This window comes from Silurus aristotelis, assembly GCF_946808225.1.
Source record: "Silurus aristotelis genome assembly, chromosome: 6".
Taxonomy (NCBI): Eukaryota; Metazoa; Chordata; class Actinopteri; order Siluriformes; family Siluridae; genus Silurus; species Silurus aristotelis.
In genome coordinates, this window is record NC_139579.1 from 1824144 (window position 1) to 1840804 (window position 16661).

General features: G+C 41.0%; 2 protein-coding genes across 2 annotated transcripts in view; one reads left to right on the forward strand and one right to left on the reverse strand.

Moving 5' to 3' along the window:
• The first annotated feature begins 867 nt into the window (after nucleotides 1-867).
• On the forward strand, nucleotides 868-9322 carry LOC310728135 (uncharacterized protein). The gene is made up of 11 exons (XM_083545292.1): nucleotides 868-1024; nucleotides 3354-3530; nucleotides 4357-4464; nucleotides 4864-4997; nucleotides 5797-5850; nucleotides 5996-6035; nucleotides 6165-6668; nucleotides 7127-7263; nucleotides 7546-7614; nucleotides 8241-8368; nucleotides 8472-9322. The coding sequence occupies exons 2-11, from the start codon at nucleotides 3383-3385 to the stop codon at nucleotides 8533-8535; spliced, it is 1386 nt and encodes a 461-aa protein (XP_083401418.1). The 5' UTR covers nucleotides 868-1024; nucleotides 3354-3382; the 3' UTR covers nucleotides 8536-9322.
• A 528-nt stretch (nucleotides 9323-9850) lies between these two features.
• The window catches only part of gucy2ca (guanylate cyclase 2Ca), a 20642-nt gene continuing 13831 nt past the window's right edge, over nucleotides 9851-16661 (reverse strand). The window contains exons 17-27 of the mRNA XM_083545289.1: nucleotides 15943-16075; nucleotides 15699-15836; nucleotides 15178-15266; nucleotides 14211-14302; nucleotides 13925-14083; nucleotides 13628-13820; nucleotides 12837-13011; nucleotides 11390-11488; nucleotides 11087-11181; nucleotides 10935-11011; nucleotides 9851-10348 (exon numbers count right to left, since the gene is read on the reverse strand). Of these exons, the coding sequence (XP_083401415.1) occupies nucleotides 10174-10348; nucleotides 10935-11011; nucleotides 11087-11181; nucleotides 11390-11488; nucleotides 12837-13011; nucleotides 13628-13820; nucleotides 13925-14083; nucleotides 14211-14302; nucleotides 15178-15266; nucleotides 15699-15836; nucleotides 15943-16075 (1425 nt within the window). The 3' untranslated portion in view covers nucleotides 9851-10173. The remainder of the gene's footprint in view (nucleotides 10349-10934; nucleotides 11012-11086; nucleotides 11182-11389; nucleotides 11489-12836; nucleotides 13012-13627; nucleotides 13821-13924; nucleotides 14084-14210; nucleotides 14303-15177; nucleotides 15267-15698; nucleotides 15837-15942; nucleotides 16076-16661) is intronic.

The window sequence follows — 16661 nt, forward strand, 5'->3', positions numbered from 1 at the left end:
CGAGGTGGTGGAATGAACTTCCCCTAGATGTCCGAATAGCGAAGTCTTTTGCTATCTTTAAGCGACGATTGAAGACCTACCTCTTCCTGAAGCACTTAAATTAGCACTTTCCAGGTTTGCTTTGTTGAAAATCAAGAGTCTGATTTATATTAAGTTTGTAATCTTGCATATCAGTGTAGATTTATTCATTGCTAGAGACTCAAAGCACTTTTGTACGTCGCTCTGGACACGGGCGTCTGCTAAATGCAGCAAATGCAAATGCACAGGGTCGAGGTGTACCTGGGTGGAGCTCCATAACAAACTCTAGTTACGCATGTACATATTTACAATGAGAAACTATGATAACAATAGAAAGTTTTGGGACATTCCAAAGCTAATGGTAATCGGGTGCCTGGTGGAACCTTAAGTCTCAACAGAGATCAATGGATAACTTCATATACTTACTTATATAGCTATAATGAGTTTCCTCTCAGGGTTCATAATGCCACTATCTAATGTCTAGATGAGGATGGGTTCTCCTTTGGGTCAGGTTCCTCTCAAGGTTTCTTCTTCATGTAATTTTCTGGAATTGTTTGATCAGAGAGATAATGGAATGGTAGTGAACAGGTGTTTAGTGATTTGCATACTGATTTTTGTATTTTCTTTTTTTTTATCAGTAAGTGTGGAAATGAAGAAGCTGGCAAAGATCTACATATCAAGTTCACACTTGCCCACGTCTAAACATGTTTTAGCGGCAGTCAGACTTTACTAACATAATTTTTCACCTCCACATCGAGTTTGTTTTGCTGTCTGGCATGGCAACACCCAGTTTTCAAATGTAAACCAGGGTTAGAGGAAGTGAAGTCAAGAGTGAAGCTGCTTTCAGTTTCGTTCCTGACTCTCTCTGATCACAGCTCTCAGACTTCTATCCAGAGACATCTGTTTATAAGTGTGTTCGTGCTGGATTTATTTGGACCTAATTGAGCACCCTGGAGTCTGCCAGTCTCCGACCATCACCCCTGAAGCTTTGAGACACACACTGAGTGTAAGTATCATTCAATCAAACCAGGGACTTTCTGTCTTCAGTAGGCTTAAAAAGGGAGAAAATGGAAAGATGTTTCTGCAAGAACGGCTACATACTAGCTTAAAATGACCTGCTTGGTATTTCCAGAGAAAGAATGAATGAAGAATTTGATTGACTTTTTCATTACTTGGTTTTATTCAGACTGAGGTGAGATGTGTCTCTCACACACACACCATTCATCTGTCAGAGCAGATATGTTTCTCGATGTGTTTTCTTCTCTAAGGAGAAAAATGTACTCTATGTGGTTTTCCTGCGCCGGCATGTTGCTGCAGCCACTCATTCTGAAAGCTCCTTACTGGTCTAAACAGCTCTGAAAGTTCCCTTGAAAGTTTGAAAAGTATTGAAATTTCTTTCTGGAAGTTCTGAAAGTCTTTTTCTGGTCTTAACAGCTCTGAATGATGATGCTCATACACGCTTCAGGACAGATTTATGTTTCATCATTCAGAGGGCTTGTGGGTCAGGGGGTAGTGTATATTGTACATAAATAAACAAGCACTACAGGAACATGGTTGATTAATGCCTGGGATACACTGTAGGATTTTGGACTGTCCCAGATAAATCATGAGATGAGACATGATCCCAGTGTGATCATGGCGGTCATGGTGCTTTCTTTTGGTCCTGACACTTAAAAAAGTGGTCATGGGGGAGGTTCAAATGTTTTTCTTTTATGTTCTTTCCGACCAATGATATTTCTGACACTGTCTGTAATTTCGGATGACCATCTCACAGTGGATTTTCCTGCTACAACCTAAGTCTACTGACATGACAATAAAAATGCGACATGGCATATTGATCGAAAACTTAAACTTAAATACCACAAAGGTGAAAAGAGCTACACAAAGAAATACCGGTATGTGGGATTCAAATTAGGAAAAAGAAAAATCTTAAGAAATTTCCATACACATAAAATCCACAATAGCCAGTGAAAAAATTCAACTTGCTCTGTTTGTTGCCCACTAGCGCATTGCTAATGGCGTATTATTTGACGAAATACCTTTTCTGTAGGCGTCATCATCATACAGTCTACAGGAAATGCAATGGCCTTGAACAAAAAAAAAACAAAGGGAGAACAACATGATCTAGATTGAACATTACAGCCTGAGAGATTGAAGGGAGATAATGGAATGTCATGGTGAAAGGAGAAGCTAAGATCATCTGGGCTAGTCACCACAATAGAGAAAATTATGCAAATGATGGTAAAAACATGTATTCCAACAGAGTTGCTCCAGAAATGGGCACAGAGTACTGTTTCCTGAAAGAGAGGGATTTACCATCGCTACCATAAAATTATACTGCAATATAAACATGCAAACGCACAATAGGAAACATTATTGAGGTAAGTGGTAACTTAGTGGTTTTGTTGGTGGGCTTTTGAGCAGGGGGTCATGAGTTCAAATCCTAACCTCAACCCTAACCTCATTACCTAAGATGACACTGCTGGGCCCTTGAGCAAGGCCCTTACCCCTCAATTACTCAGTTATACAATGAATTTTGAAGTCCCTCTGGATTAAGGGTCTATGCCAAATACAAAAATTTGGCATAAAATAGGTCAATGGATCATCGTTATTACCAGAACTTCTCTAGAATAAGAGTTGAATCTACTGGATTTCTTATTCCAACCAAACATATTCTCAGTAATGTTTTGTTAGGCGTGTGCTATACATCTTCAGAAGTCCTAACAGGTTATACATTATAATATTTTATTTGATAAATTAATATATTTATGTTTTCTCGTGATCACAACTTAATATTTGTAAGGAATAGTTTTTTTCCTCTGTCGTCTGGACAGGATTCCCCCGAGTTCAGCCTTTCCTTTCGATCTCCGCTCTTCTATGTGCACATGGGGAAGTCTTAATAAAAACTTTATTGTGTCACACACGAAAATATACCATAGCGAAGGGGACGGGAAAGTCAGTGTGAAAAACGGTTGACGATAACAACTCAATATCTGGTCATGTTATTCGTTAGGAAAAGCAACAATACGCAGATTTGGCGCATACCAAAAGGCGACAGTTTGGGTGTGCAACAGAAGAAAACTAAAATAAGAATGTGAATGTTCTGGGTCAGCATAATATAAGACAGTGCTATTATGACTACTAATCACGGATATCTCACAATATTCTTGTGATCTCAACATAACAAAATCACAAGAAAATAAAGTTGAGATCACAAGAAGACATTTGGAATTTCTAGGTTGCGAGAAAATGATGATGAGACCACGAGAAACAGGTTTAAAAATGAGCTGTAACTATTTTAAGATGGAAAAAACTAACCCCAGTCGTCTGTTCAGGAGGCCTGCTGAAGATCGTGGTGTTAGACATGTATGACGAGGAGTCTTCGAGCGATTCAGACTTGAACTGGCCTCGAGTTGGGAAGAGGAAACGGAGCTCTATGGCGAAGAAGAGCAGCGGTAATAGAAGGACATCGTACACTCAACATGCATCCCGTAGGAAGAGATTCAGAATCAGTAAGTCACTTCAAAGACTGTTTTTATTACTAGAGAAAGTTTGTGTGTATTTTGGTCACTTTCCCTTCACAAAGCATTATTTATAAATGTATGAGGAGCTTCTCCGAAGGTTCTCCTGGAAAAATTGGATGGACAAAAGGAGTGGAATTTTAGTGCACATTCCAAAATTTAGGCGCAGAAACTAAGACACAAAACCGAATATAGAGCCAAGGTGCCAATACTTTCGAGATTAGTAGTCTCACATTAGTAGCAATTTAAATTTAACCTTCAACCTCAACATACAACACTGAAAACACACATTCCCTTCATTTAAGTAGATTATCAGAGGCCAAATCTCTGTCTCTCTGCATTTCTATGTAGGGCACTATGTAGTGCACGAAAATCCAATTTTGCACAAATTGTAGCCACGCCCACAAGACTCAGTTCAGCTTGCACGGTACTTGGAGGTTCTCCGCAATCAAAATGGATCTTAGAGCTTTTAAGGAGATGTTCCTGAATCCTATCTATCTATCTATCTATCTATCTATCTATCTATCTATCTATCTATCTATCTATCTATCTATCTATCTATCTATCTATCTATCTATCTATCTATCTATCAAATATTACTTATTTAAATTAGAAATATTAATTAGAAATTTGTTCATTGTGTATTTTAGTCCTGTCTAAAAACATTTTGTCACTGGTTTAAAATAAAGGCATTACATATAATCTACTGGATTACAGGAATCATTGCGAAATTCAAAGATCTAATTCTGAGCTTTAAAAGCCAAACCAGGCCCATGTGATCCCGTCCCTTGTAATCATGTATATATGTATATTTCAGGTCCCTCAGCCCTTCAGCGATTGGGTGAAAAGCTGAAAGATCAAGCCAGCTTTCCTGTGATGTGTGGAGATAAACAAGGCTTCCTGCACAAAGCCAAGTACATCAAAAGTACGTTTTACTGCATTTAATTCTTTGTGTTTATAAATCAGTTTCAAGCCTAATTTCAGCACAAATCCTTCATCACTGTGCACAAGTAGAGAAACCACAGCGTCTCGAGCAGCTCTAGAAGACGAAAAAGACGAGAAGTGTCAGTTCAGCCTTATCAACAACAGAGGAGAGAAAAAAAGTTTGAGTTTGGCAGTGGATCGAGTGTTTATAGCTGCTAGAACATGAAAACAGGAATGACTTGAATTGTGCAGTTTTCCAGTAGATGGCAAATGAAGTGATCATATGTACAGTGTTTCATTCTTCTGTATATATCATGTATATGGCATTCAGTTTATGAAATGCCCTCTCTCTCTCTCTCTCCCTCCCTCCCTCCCTCTCTCCCTCCATTTCCTCCTGTAGAAGAGCAGTGCATCTTGTCTGGTGGCTCGTGGTTCACCCCCACTGAATTTGAGAGGTTTGGAGGAAAGGAGAAAAACAAGAAATGGAAAACTAGCATTTATCACAGTAACATTCCACTGCAAACCTTTATACATGTAAAGATTCATCATCTCACTTCATCTCACATAATCTCACACTTAATCCTCTCACACATCTTACACTCAATTCTCTCACGTCTCACACTTAATCCTCTCACGCCTCTCACATCATGCCACATGTCTCACTCAATGCTCACACACGTCTCTCATTCAATCCTCTTCTGTCCTCTCACACGTCTCACACTCAATTCTCTCAATCATCTCACACTCAATCCTCTCACAGCTTCTCACATGTCTCTCACTCAACCCTCTTACGCCTTTCAGGTCATGTCACACATCTCACACACAATCCTCTTACACCTTTCACGTCATGTCACAAATCTCACACTTAATCCTCTTACATGTCTCACACTCAATCCTCTCACATCCTCTCACGTCTCACACTCGATCCTTTCATGCCTCTTATCATCTGACATCTTGCATTTCTCACATTTAATCCTCTCACAATTTTCACACAGCTCACACCTCTCACATGTCTTATACTCTTTTCTATCTCACAGCTCACATGGCTTACATGTCTCACACTCAATCCTCTCACACCTTTTAGATGTCTCACACTCAATCCTCTCACACCTTTTAGATGTCTCACACTCAATCCTCTCACACTTCCTTCATCTTCCCAAATGCGCCACATTTAATTCTCTGAGACCAGATCATGGGTTCCTTGAAAAAGATCAAGGCCCTTAACCCCCTTGTTGCTCAATTGTAAAAATGGGATCAATGTAAGTAGCTCTGATTGAGGGCTTCTGCCAAAATGCTGTAAATGTAATTGTTCTGTACGTCGTGTCGTTTGCAGCACCGATTTCTCTCCTCTCCGTCGTTTAAAATGAAGCGCCTGCAGGATAAAAAGGTACTGCAGCTTCCTCTCCTGTTCCACCAAAACTCACACCATCTTCCTGTTTCTGTTTATTCTCACTCGATGGTAGAACATGATGTTTTGATCGACCAGTGAAATGTGTGTGTGTGTGTGTGTGTTTGTTTTTTTTGTGTTTAAGAGGGTGATTAATCCCAGAAGAAGTTCAGGACATAAACAAAGTAAGTCTGTTATTAGACACCCCCCCCCCCCCATTTATAACAAGTGTTGGGTCATAGAATTTTCTGTGCCTTTGAACAGTGTACATGAAGACAAATTTTACACACACACACATCTTTGTATACTCGTAGACTATCGCACATTCCCCTCACACTCGAGCTTGGGGTCCCACAGCAGCGCTGACGATAGCGAGTACTATGACGATGATGACAACGATAATGACGACAAAGATGATGATGGCAACGAAGATGTCGTCAGTGATCTCACTAATGACGATAATGACGCCCATGATGACGATGATGATGACGGCGATTATGACGACGATGATGATGGCAACGAAAATGTTGTAAATGATGACGCCAATTATCAACCGTATGAGAAGGATGATGACGACGATGATGATGGCAATGATGTCGTCAGTGATATCGATCTCGTCAGTGATCTCACTGATGATGACGATAATGACGACGATGATGACGATGGCGACGATAATGACGACGATGATGATGGCAATGAAGATGTAAATGATGACGCCAATAATAAAGCTGAGGAGGAGGAGGAGGAGGATGATGGCTCTTTTAAAGTTACATGTTCTTCAGAAAAAGGAGTTTTGCATAAAAGTCGCTTTGCTACAGGTGTGTGTGTGTGTGTGTGTGTGTGTGTGTGTGTGTGTGTGTGTGTGTGTGTGTGTGTGTGTGTGTGTGTGTTAAATTAAAAATTCATTTAAAAAATGTAATACAGAAATAATTCGCTTCCAATAACATGGATTTTATATTTTTCAAATAATGTCATGCTCCTGAGATGTTCTCCAGAATTAATGTAATAAATAACTGTAGTGCTATCTTTTTTTTTAATCCATTTTTAGTTACACTAGTAACCAGTCATTAGTAACACTAGTGGAACGCTTTGGTACATGGTTGTTATAGCAGCGATTAAACAGTCATTCCCTCAGCAGCTAGAGGTTCTGCAAGAGGTTTATAGACAAAAAGAGCATCTTCTGACCAGTAGGGTTTGAGAAATCAGCAGCTCCGTGCAAGAAAACGATTATTTTGGTATCATTAGAACTGAGTAACCTGTAACTCTTGCGTTTTAGAGACTTGTGGAAAGTGCATCAGGACGCAGGACGCCTGGCTCACCCCCAAGGACTTCCTCGAGCGCAACAAAACGGACGGAAACTGGAGACGAGACATCAGGAGGCGCGACAAGAAGCCGCTTGGAGAACTCATCATGGTGAGATCCATGGATCAGACACATACTAAATAAAATGCACTTGAAATGTGACTAAACAAACATGGCTGCCTTTAATCGATCCAGATTTGGTGCAGATTTTAAGATTTAAGGTACTGAGTTGTGACGTATTTCAATGTCATGAACAAATCTAAAAACCTTGAGCCATGAGGCTGATGAGGTTTAGAGCTCCACCCATGAGTCTTACAGCTGAGATCTCAAAACCGGCTTTAGTTCAAAATTACCTGTTTTACGCCTCATTCTAGTTTCTGATGTTCCTCCCAGAGCGGCGAGTTGGAGCTTCATTCGGTGAACTGCAAGTGTCCCATTTGCACGAGAGAACTTCTACACGAGGTACATCCTTCTGTTCAAGGTTTTAATCATAACCAAAGCAGGAATGGCTTTAGGGCCGATTAACTTTTGCCAAAAGTATTGGAACCCCTGACTTTTCTTGCCGTATACACTTCTTCTCAATTGTATCTGATGTCTTTGGATGCTGTAGCATCAAATTTTCCCTTCACTTGAACTAGGAGACCCAATCCTGTCCCAGATGTTGTGCACAAAGCCAGTTTCCTAAAGATCTGCTTTACATGATTTGAAAGTTTGTGAAAGATCTCCCGCTATAGAATGCCATCCTCCTCACCTCACCTGCATCAGAACCTGACTTTACTAGCACCCATGTGGCTGAATGGAATCTCACACAACATCTGGAACATCTTCCCAGAATTGGAGCTGCTTATAACAGCAAATGGAGACTAAATGTGGAATTAAATGTTCATTAAGCTAATTTGAATCATATACAGGTGTCCACAAACTTTTAAAGTTTTAGATTAGAGCCGTTGAGTGATATCTGTATAATTTACTGAAAGTGTGTGTGTGTGTGTGTGTGTGTGTGTGTGTGTGTGTGTGTGTGTGTGTGTGTGTGTGTGTGTGTGTGTGTGTGTGTGTGTGTGTGTGTGTGTGTACTTTCTCCACCCTAGCTGGATGAAAAAAATGATGACTTGTGTTATAAGTGCAATCATGATGGAGATCTGGTGTGCTGTAATAAATGTCCTCGTGCTTTCCATCATCACTGCCACAATCCACAGTTACTAGAAAATATGATCAGGTGAGAGAAAACAACCCGGACATGCAAATCACACGCATCAGGTGTGTAGAATGACCATGGTAGAAATGCGAACATGTTTTAATGAGTGTGTGTTTGGTTGCAGTGAACACTGGACCTGTTCTTACTGCAAGACGTCTGGTTCAGCTGCAAGAAGTCTGAGCTCTTGACCCGTTGTAAAAAGTAAAAAAACCTGAAATATCACATGGACAGAAGGATTCAGCCGCTTTGCAACAACACTTGAAAATGAGCTCTGGTGCCTCCCAGTTCTCCTGGTCGTTCATGAGATGTTTCTACACCTTGATTGGAGTCTACCTGTGGATTTATTGATTGGATATGATTTGGAAAGACACACTAATCCTCTCTATAGAAGGTTACACAGCTGACATCAGAGCAAAAACCAAGCCATGAGGTCAAAGGAACCACCTGTGGAGCTCAGAGACAGGGTTGTTGCAAGGTCTGGGAAAGGCAACCAAAATATTCTGCTGCACTAAAGATTCCTAAGAGCACAGTGGCTTCTAAAAATTCTCAAATGAAAAGAAAGAAGTGTGGCACAACCAGGATTCTTCTAAGAACTGGTCTCAAAGATATCCTCAATAAAAACCTGTTCCATGGCTCTCAGGACCTCAGCGCTGAAGCTTCACCTTCAACAACCCATAGCACGCAGACAATGACAACAGGAAAACAGAACATGAATGTCCTAGAGTGGCCCAGCCAGAACCCTGACTATAACCCTATTCAACATCTCTGGAAAGACATGAAAGCGGTCACTTGCCATAAAATGGCAGAAAATCCCCCAAATCAGGGGCACAAAGCTTTCCTCGGGTCTTTCCCAAAAAAGACCCAAGGCTGTAATGGCTGCCGAAGAAGTTTCGACTGTACAGGAAATGAAGACTGAATACTTATGTACATGTGATATCTCAATTTATTTTTAAATAAATGTAGACATTCCTAAAATTCTATTTTCACTTTATCATTATGGGCTACTGAGTGAAAAATAATGAGGAAAGAACAAATCTGAAACGGTTGCAGAATCAGAATAGAACATAATACCACATTAAATGTTTACAAAAAAGTTAAAAATATAACTTTATTGCTTTAAATTTGTAAATAACTCCTGACCCAGACTCGTCTTCCCAGAGGAGTGGAGGTTATTAAAGCAACACTAAAAGCTCCAATACAAATCTTATTCTCAGGTGTATCTTTTATTTCAAAGTCTACCAAAAAAACACTTCCACACCTATGGCTTGCCTGTAGAAGGATTTTAGTTTACCACACTAGCGCCCTCTTGTGGAGACTCCGTTAACATGAATATATGACAACATACGATATTAAGGCATGACACGCTTAATATAAAACATAAAAATACACGGTTTATATACAGTTCACCTACAGCTCTCTTCCCCTCTCCTCCTCTTCAGAATGGATAGTTTGATCTAAAGTATAATCGCCTAAGTGAATTCCATGTGTGAGTTTAGTTGAATGTATTTCTAGGATATTCCAAGATGTTCTTATTTGTATAGATTTTAATCATGTCACAAATTTGTGCTAGTTTAAATAAACCAGAAGAAAAACCCCACAATGATTTCATCATGTTAGACCACTGAAAATATCGAATACTATGTAAAATATATATGGCAGAACACATGAGAGCTGCGTTCACATGAGGAGGGAGGTCACCATTTCAGAATGGGTGTGTTGGAGATATACTCCATCCCATTGTCCGTGTGTGTGTGTGTGTGTGTGTGTGTGTGTGTGTGTGTGTGTGTGTGTGTGTGTGTGTGTGTGTGTGTGCGTGTGAGCAAAAGCTACAGGTAAGTGCTGGGGTCAGTCAGGTGCAGGTACTCTGGGAATCCATCGCTGCCGTGTCTTTGGCTCCGGCGTTGGCGTGTCGAGAGAGTCTTCCTAATCTCGTTCCCTCGTTTGGCGAGCGTGGAGACGATCATATCGGCCAGGTCCTGCTGCAGACGCTGGAAGTTCTCTCTGTGAAACCGAAACTCACAGTGAGTGAGTGTGTGCTTGCAATGTAACGTGTTTTGTTGTAAAATTTACACACATTTCCAAGGGTTTCTGGTGCTTCTGGGGGTTCTGGTGCTTCCAGACCTGATGGCTGTAGTTCAAAAACACTGTTCACAAGTTGAAACAACCCTAAATGTAACCATAGCAAATTTGCTGTTTAAGTTGTTTCTCAAGATGGTCAAAAATGTACTGGTAGCTAGAACCTTCTAGAGCTGCACTATATGGGCAAAGCCATAATATATCTAAACGCATTTTTTATACACGACTGCTAGAAACCAAGTACTGAAAAAGTGGAAGCTCAGTGGTAATGATCTGTAGGTCAGTGGGGTTCAAGCCCCCAGTATCTTCAAGCTGACACTCTTGGGCCCTTGAGCAAGGCCCTTATCCCTCTGTGCTCCAGGGGGCACTGTAACATGGCTGACCCTGTGCTCTGACCCCAATTTCCAAACAAGCTGAGATACATGAAGATAAGAATTTCACCGTGCTGTAATAATATAATGTACGTATATGTGACGAATCAAATTTCATTCAGACTAAAGATTTTCCTTACGCTGTTGGAGGACTGGGCAGGTTGTACTTCTGTCCTGTTACACCTTTTAGCCAGTACGTCATCTCCTTTCCCTTCCCCTGAAATGACACCATGGTTACTAATACGGTCTGCATTTCCATGCGAGTCCTGACTCTCTCCGTTCTGACACTCACCTTGAGGAACGTCTCTCCTCTTGCCTCGTACTCGAACTGACAGTCTGTCCTCTGCAGGATGTTAATGGTGGACTGGCTCACGTGGATCCTCAGAGCTGGGAGAGAATTCAACGAAATGAGCGAATGAAATAAGACGCCATGTGTAGACTTGATACTGTGGAACGTTCAATGGCTGATTATTAATGGTTATTTTGGATGTTTGAGAAAACCCCTCGTATAAGTGTGTGTGTGTGTGTGTGTGTGTGTGTGTGTGTGTGTGTGTGTGTGTGGGTGTGTGTGTGTGTGTGTGTGTGTGTTTCTTACGTAGTCCTGTTGACTCCATTCGAGACGCAGTGTTCACCGTGTCTCCGAATAAGCAGTAACGTGGCATTTTATTCCCCACGACACCTGCTGCACAGGGTCCTGCACACACCACATCAAGATACACACAATGTGACACAAAAACTTTGCACCTTCACCTTCTTTAGATCTGTGTGACAAAAGTATGTGGACACTGAAGCATTCCAATATTTACTTATAATGAGCTCCACTCTTCTGGGAAGATGTTCCACTAGATTGTGTGGAGATGTGTGAGATTTCATTCAGTCACAGTGGTGTTAGTGAAGTCAGGTACTGATGTAGGTGAGAAGGTGAGGAGGGCTGGGGTGCAGTCGGCGTTCACATTCATGCCAAAAGTGTTCTATAGTGTTTATAGCAGGAGATCTTCCACCACATTCAACCCATATAAAGCAGATGTTCATGGATATGGCTTTGTGCACAGGGGCATCATCGTGCTGGAACAGGTTTGGGTCTGTTAGTCCTAATAGTCGATTCTCTTCATTTCATAGATTCTCCGTCGGTCGTGCTGCTGCTAGGAGTGTAATCTGCCGTGACGCCTTCAGAATCAGCACTGTGGGAGTCTGTAGTTTAAAGTACATGAAGCTGATGCTTTAACGTATCAGATTTCGAGTTCCCGACACCGGGGCTTAGAGGTCATTCAATAATGTTGTTTTGATTGGATGGTCAGAGAGTGAAACAGTCAGAGCGCCACTTCAGTAGCAAACTGTACAACTCAAATAAACTTGTGTGGATTTAAAATCTGTTTTTTCATTCCGCAAGGGCTGACAGAGCGGAAAGAATCGATTTGGTTGCAGATGCACTTGGACTTTTTAAGAAAAGATGGACGTTGTGGGGAAAAGTCGGCCGAAACATTTTAAAACGGTTGTTAGGCTTTTTCTTAAACCATTTATACTTTTGTGTTTTGTTTCCGGTAGAATTTGCGCAAAAACCAACAATTTGCCATTTATTTCGAATCCCCAAAAAGAAAAAAAAAAGTGCAGGGAAAACCTGAGGTCATTTTCTGAGGTGAATATCGACGCTTCTTGCGATGATGTATGTGGGAGGTGCTGCTGCGGCTCCAGTGAAAGGAGACATGTTGAGTTGTGTTTATTGTGTTTATTGTGTTTCTTGCTTTGGTGATAACTTCCATTCTCACTGTATGAGATTTGTGTGTGTGATGCAGCGCTCTGTTCTACTGCACTTCATTATAATACTGATGGTTTCTATTGCTGTGGCTTCATAATGATGGTATTAAAAGGTGGATTAATTTGACACCACTGAGTAGTGAAATGCACTGCCCACAACTGAGAGCAGCGCGTCTGGAAAATCCTGGTGTCCCAATACTTTTGTCGATACAGTGTACATGGATTTTTAAAGGAGGCCATTTTTCTGCCGTACTTTGAAAGAACAGTGAAGGTGTGAAGCTGTGCACCTGAATGGACGCCGATACGGATCCACAGCGGGATTCCCGGGAGGTGCCGGAGCTGAAATGTTCCCATGAACTCCAAAATATCCAGAGCCATGTGACAGATGTCCACCGCGTGCCTGTTCCCGTTCCGGCGCGGCAAACCAGACGCCACCATATACGCATCACCTATAGTCTCCACCTTTTAGAAGATGAAGAGATGGAAGACGTGTAAAAAAGAAATACAGTATTGATTTATAACGTCTTTATAGAGACGAGGACAAATGTATTGGTGGCCCTTTTAAATCATTCGAAACGGACAAAAATGAATTGGCGAACATCATCGTTTATTCCACATTAAATACAAATTGCTCCAGCTGTTTTAGGACTGAAGAGTACCTTCTCCAGACATGCACGGTTGTTCTGTTGCTCAGTTGTTTTGTTCTTGGTCATTCTTTAATTAATTTTAAATACTTTAAGTAATTTTGGGTCATTATACTGTTGCAGAACCCATGAGAACTAAAATGGAGATTTCTAAAGCTGTGTATGTTTTGATCCAAACTTGATAGTCTGGAAATTCCATTGTAAATTCAAGCCTCTTCATACCAGACACAGCAAAGCCTCCCCAGAACACCATCGAGCCATGTTTCACAGCAGCTTCATTTATCCGTCTGTTAACATGCCTCGGCAAAAAAAGCTCCAGTTGTGTATCATCTTTCCAAAGGACATTCCTCCTGATTATTTCGATATATATATTTATATATCTGTGTGTGTGTGTGTGTGTGTGTGTGTGTGTGTGTGTGTGTGTGTGTGTGTACCTTATAGACATCATGGCTGTCGAGGATGCTGTCAAAGTTTTTGTACATGTCGTTCAGCATGTCCACCACCTCCATGGGCGTGCTGTAGTGGCACAGGGTGGTGAAACCCACAATGTCGCTGAAGTAAATGGTGACCTCGTCGAACAACTCCGGCTCCACACAACCCGTCTCCTTCAGGGAGCGCACCACAGGCCTGTGAGCGTGTAGGGGAAAATGATCCGTAAAGTTTTAATAAAACATACAATGCAACACTGGAGATTACATCATTTACTCCATGTGTGCTCGAGTTTGTCCCACCCAGGCAGCAGCATGAAGTTGAGCTGGTCAGCTCGATCTCTCTCTGCCTTGTACAATGCAGTTCTTTCCTCCACCAGATGCTCCAGGTTGCGCGAGTACATCTGCAGACGTCGGATCAGATTGTCCATGTAGCTGGCGTTGGCCTGGTCATGCAGGTTACTGTATCAAATACACACGCATACAAGCACTGAACGGCCAAATCTCAATGACCTACCATAGGACCGAGATGTCCTCCTTTTTCAGTCAAAGAATGTTGGAATAGACTTAAATCGGGACTCAAACAAACCTAAAGATCTTCCCCAAAGAGATCTCTATCTTCTTAAAGTCCGGCCTTTTTTCAGGATCCTCGTCCCAGCAGTTCTTAATCAGCACATACAGCTACACGTGGATCAAGAAAAGAAACAGAAGGACTTCATTTCATTTGTTCAGGATGCTCATGAAGTTAGTTTACACTAAAGAACGTAAGATTCAGGGCTTTGCATCGGTCCATAAAAGTAAAAAAAAGTGTGTATCTGATACAAGTTGCCATTTTTATTGCAATGTATCGTTTTTAACATAATTGCGTCTGTAAAAATTATTTTATTTATATCTAATTATTAGTAGACACACTGCTTTTATTATTTAGAAAGTGACCAATGATTTGTGAGCAATATTTGATATTGATTTCTCGTCGCTAAATCACAAGACACTACGCTATCACAATGCTACAAAGACCGAGGCATGTCCTTAAAGTCACATAAAATACAGAATAACCTGGCAGAGGTAGAGCTTTAACTTCCTGCAGACACAACAGGAAAAGAACGTCTGGTTTTATTAAATAACTTTTTCCCTTTTCCCTCATCTATTTATCCAAGAAGACACTTGGATAAATAGATGATTTGATTCTATGATATGAGAGAGCAGACTAGTGGGTGGGAATTGGCAAAATTAGGGAGGGATTATGCAAATTATTGGCAAATAGGGAGAAAATATGTAAATTATAGGGGGAAATTAGGCAAATTAGGGAGAAATTATTATTATTATATAATGTACACCAGTGGAATGGAAAATGGTTACACAGTGCCAGTTTGGGTCAAAACCATTCTTTCTAACGTCTGCTACAAGTCTGTATTGTTGTTTGTGTCTGTGCTGTTGTTTGGTAGCTGTTTCACTTTAGTGGTATTGCACTTTGGATCTGAAGGTCGTGAGTTCAAATCCACTCTCTGCCACTCCTGGACCTGAGCAAGGTCCTTTAATGGTGTCTGACATCTCACCTCCACTTCTCTTTCTCCAGCAGTCTCAAAGTTGAGGTCGGGTCTGAAGACAATGGGTCCACCGGGACACTGAAGCCGGTAGAGTTTCTCTAGAGGAAAGAAAAGAGAATGTTACCTCAAACTTGTTCCTGACATGTTCTTTTTTACGTTCAAATACAATCTGGGATGCACCTCTATGAGTTGTGGTGGATCATTTCAACAGTGTCCTTCATTTTGCCCTCGCTTTCTGTGTTTCAGAGGGACGGCTCTAGGTTTAGAATCAGGATTTGTGGAAAAATATCTCTAAAACCATTGTTTACGTTGAATGATGCATAGATGTGAAAGTGAACGAGCATCACCTGAGAGACTGGCTTTTATTTATGATGAACGAGTGAGAACTATGAACAATAAAGCAATAAAGAACCTGCGAGGAACACGATGCACTTTGTGTTCATGTTTCTTTTTAAATTTAACATAGTTTAAATAGCAGGTGAGACGTGATTTTAATATGAGCAGCACCTGATGGGGGGGTTAGTTGTTACCTGCCACATCAGAGCAGCTCTCCGTGTAGAAAGGACATTGTCTCAGAATGATCTCGTGAGCGATTATAGCGAAACTGTAGACGTCTCCTTTCTGAGAGATCCCCATCACCCGCAAGTGTTCAGGAGCGGTCCACAGGTCTGTCAGACAAACATCCACAGAGAAGTGATGAAAATCCTCGACTCAACAGTTTTTAACATTTGTTTGAAAAAACACAACGAAAGCGTGCTGTATAGAAGAGCAGACCTTTCCCTGGGGTTAGAATGGTGTTACAGCCAAAGTCTGTAATTTTCACCACCATGCGATTGTCCACTACGCAGTTGGTGGATTTGAGCCTCCCGTGCATCTCTATATTACTGGTGTGCAGGTAAGACATGCCCTAATATTCACCACAGAGGAGAGAAAGAAGTAACAATAAACACAATTCAAGAAAACTCTATCTATCTATTCAACTATCTTCTCTATCTATCTCTCTATAAACCTATTACTCTCTCATCCATCCATCAATCAAGTCATCCATCGAAACATCCATCCATCCATTCAGCCATCATCCATTCATCCATCCATGCATCCTGTCAACAATCCAGCCATCAATCCATGAACTCTATCTATCTATCTATCTATCTATCTATCTATCTATCTATCTATCTATCTATCTATCTATCTATCTATCTATCTATCTATCTATCTATCTATCTATCTATCTATCTATTCAGCTATATCTTTATTCTCTCTCTATCCACATATTACTCTCTCATCTATTCTTCTATCAGTTCATCAGAAATGCTCTCCTCTTCACCTCAGGATGTTCTTCACCCCCACACTGTGCACTAACCTCCTGTAACACCACACACCGAGCTCTGGATTACTGCTGACACTTACTTTTTAGAATGACTACAAAAATACAATCAACTTAAATGCTGGCTTATGATCAGAAGGCCAGATCATTTGAGATCATTAAACCC

Excerpts from the sequence above, each read along its gene's own strand:
- LOC310728135 (XM_083545292.1), top strand. The coding sequence starts at position 3,383 with ATGTATGACGAGGAGTCTTCGAGCGATTCAGACTTGAACTGGCCTCGA. Across the intron at positions 3,531-4,356 it reads TAGGAAGAGATTCAGAATCA|GTCCCTCAGCCCTTCAGCGA; the intron begins GTAAGTCACTTC and ends TGTATATTTCAG. Across the intron at positions 8,369-8,471 it reads TTACTAGAAAATATGATCAG|TGAACACTGGACCTGTTCTT; the intron begins GTGAGAGAAAAC and ends GTTTGGTTGCAG.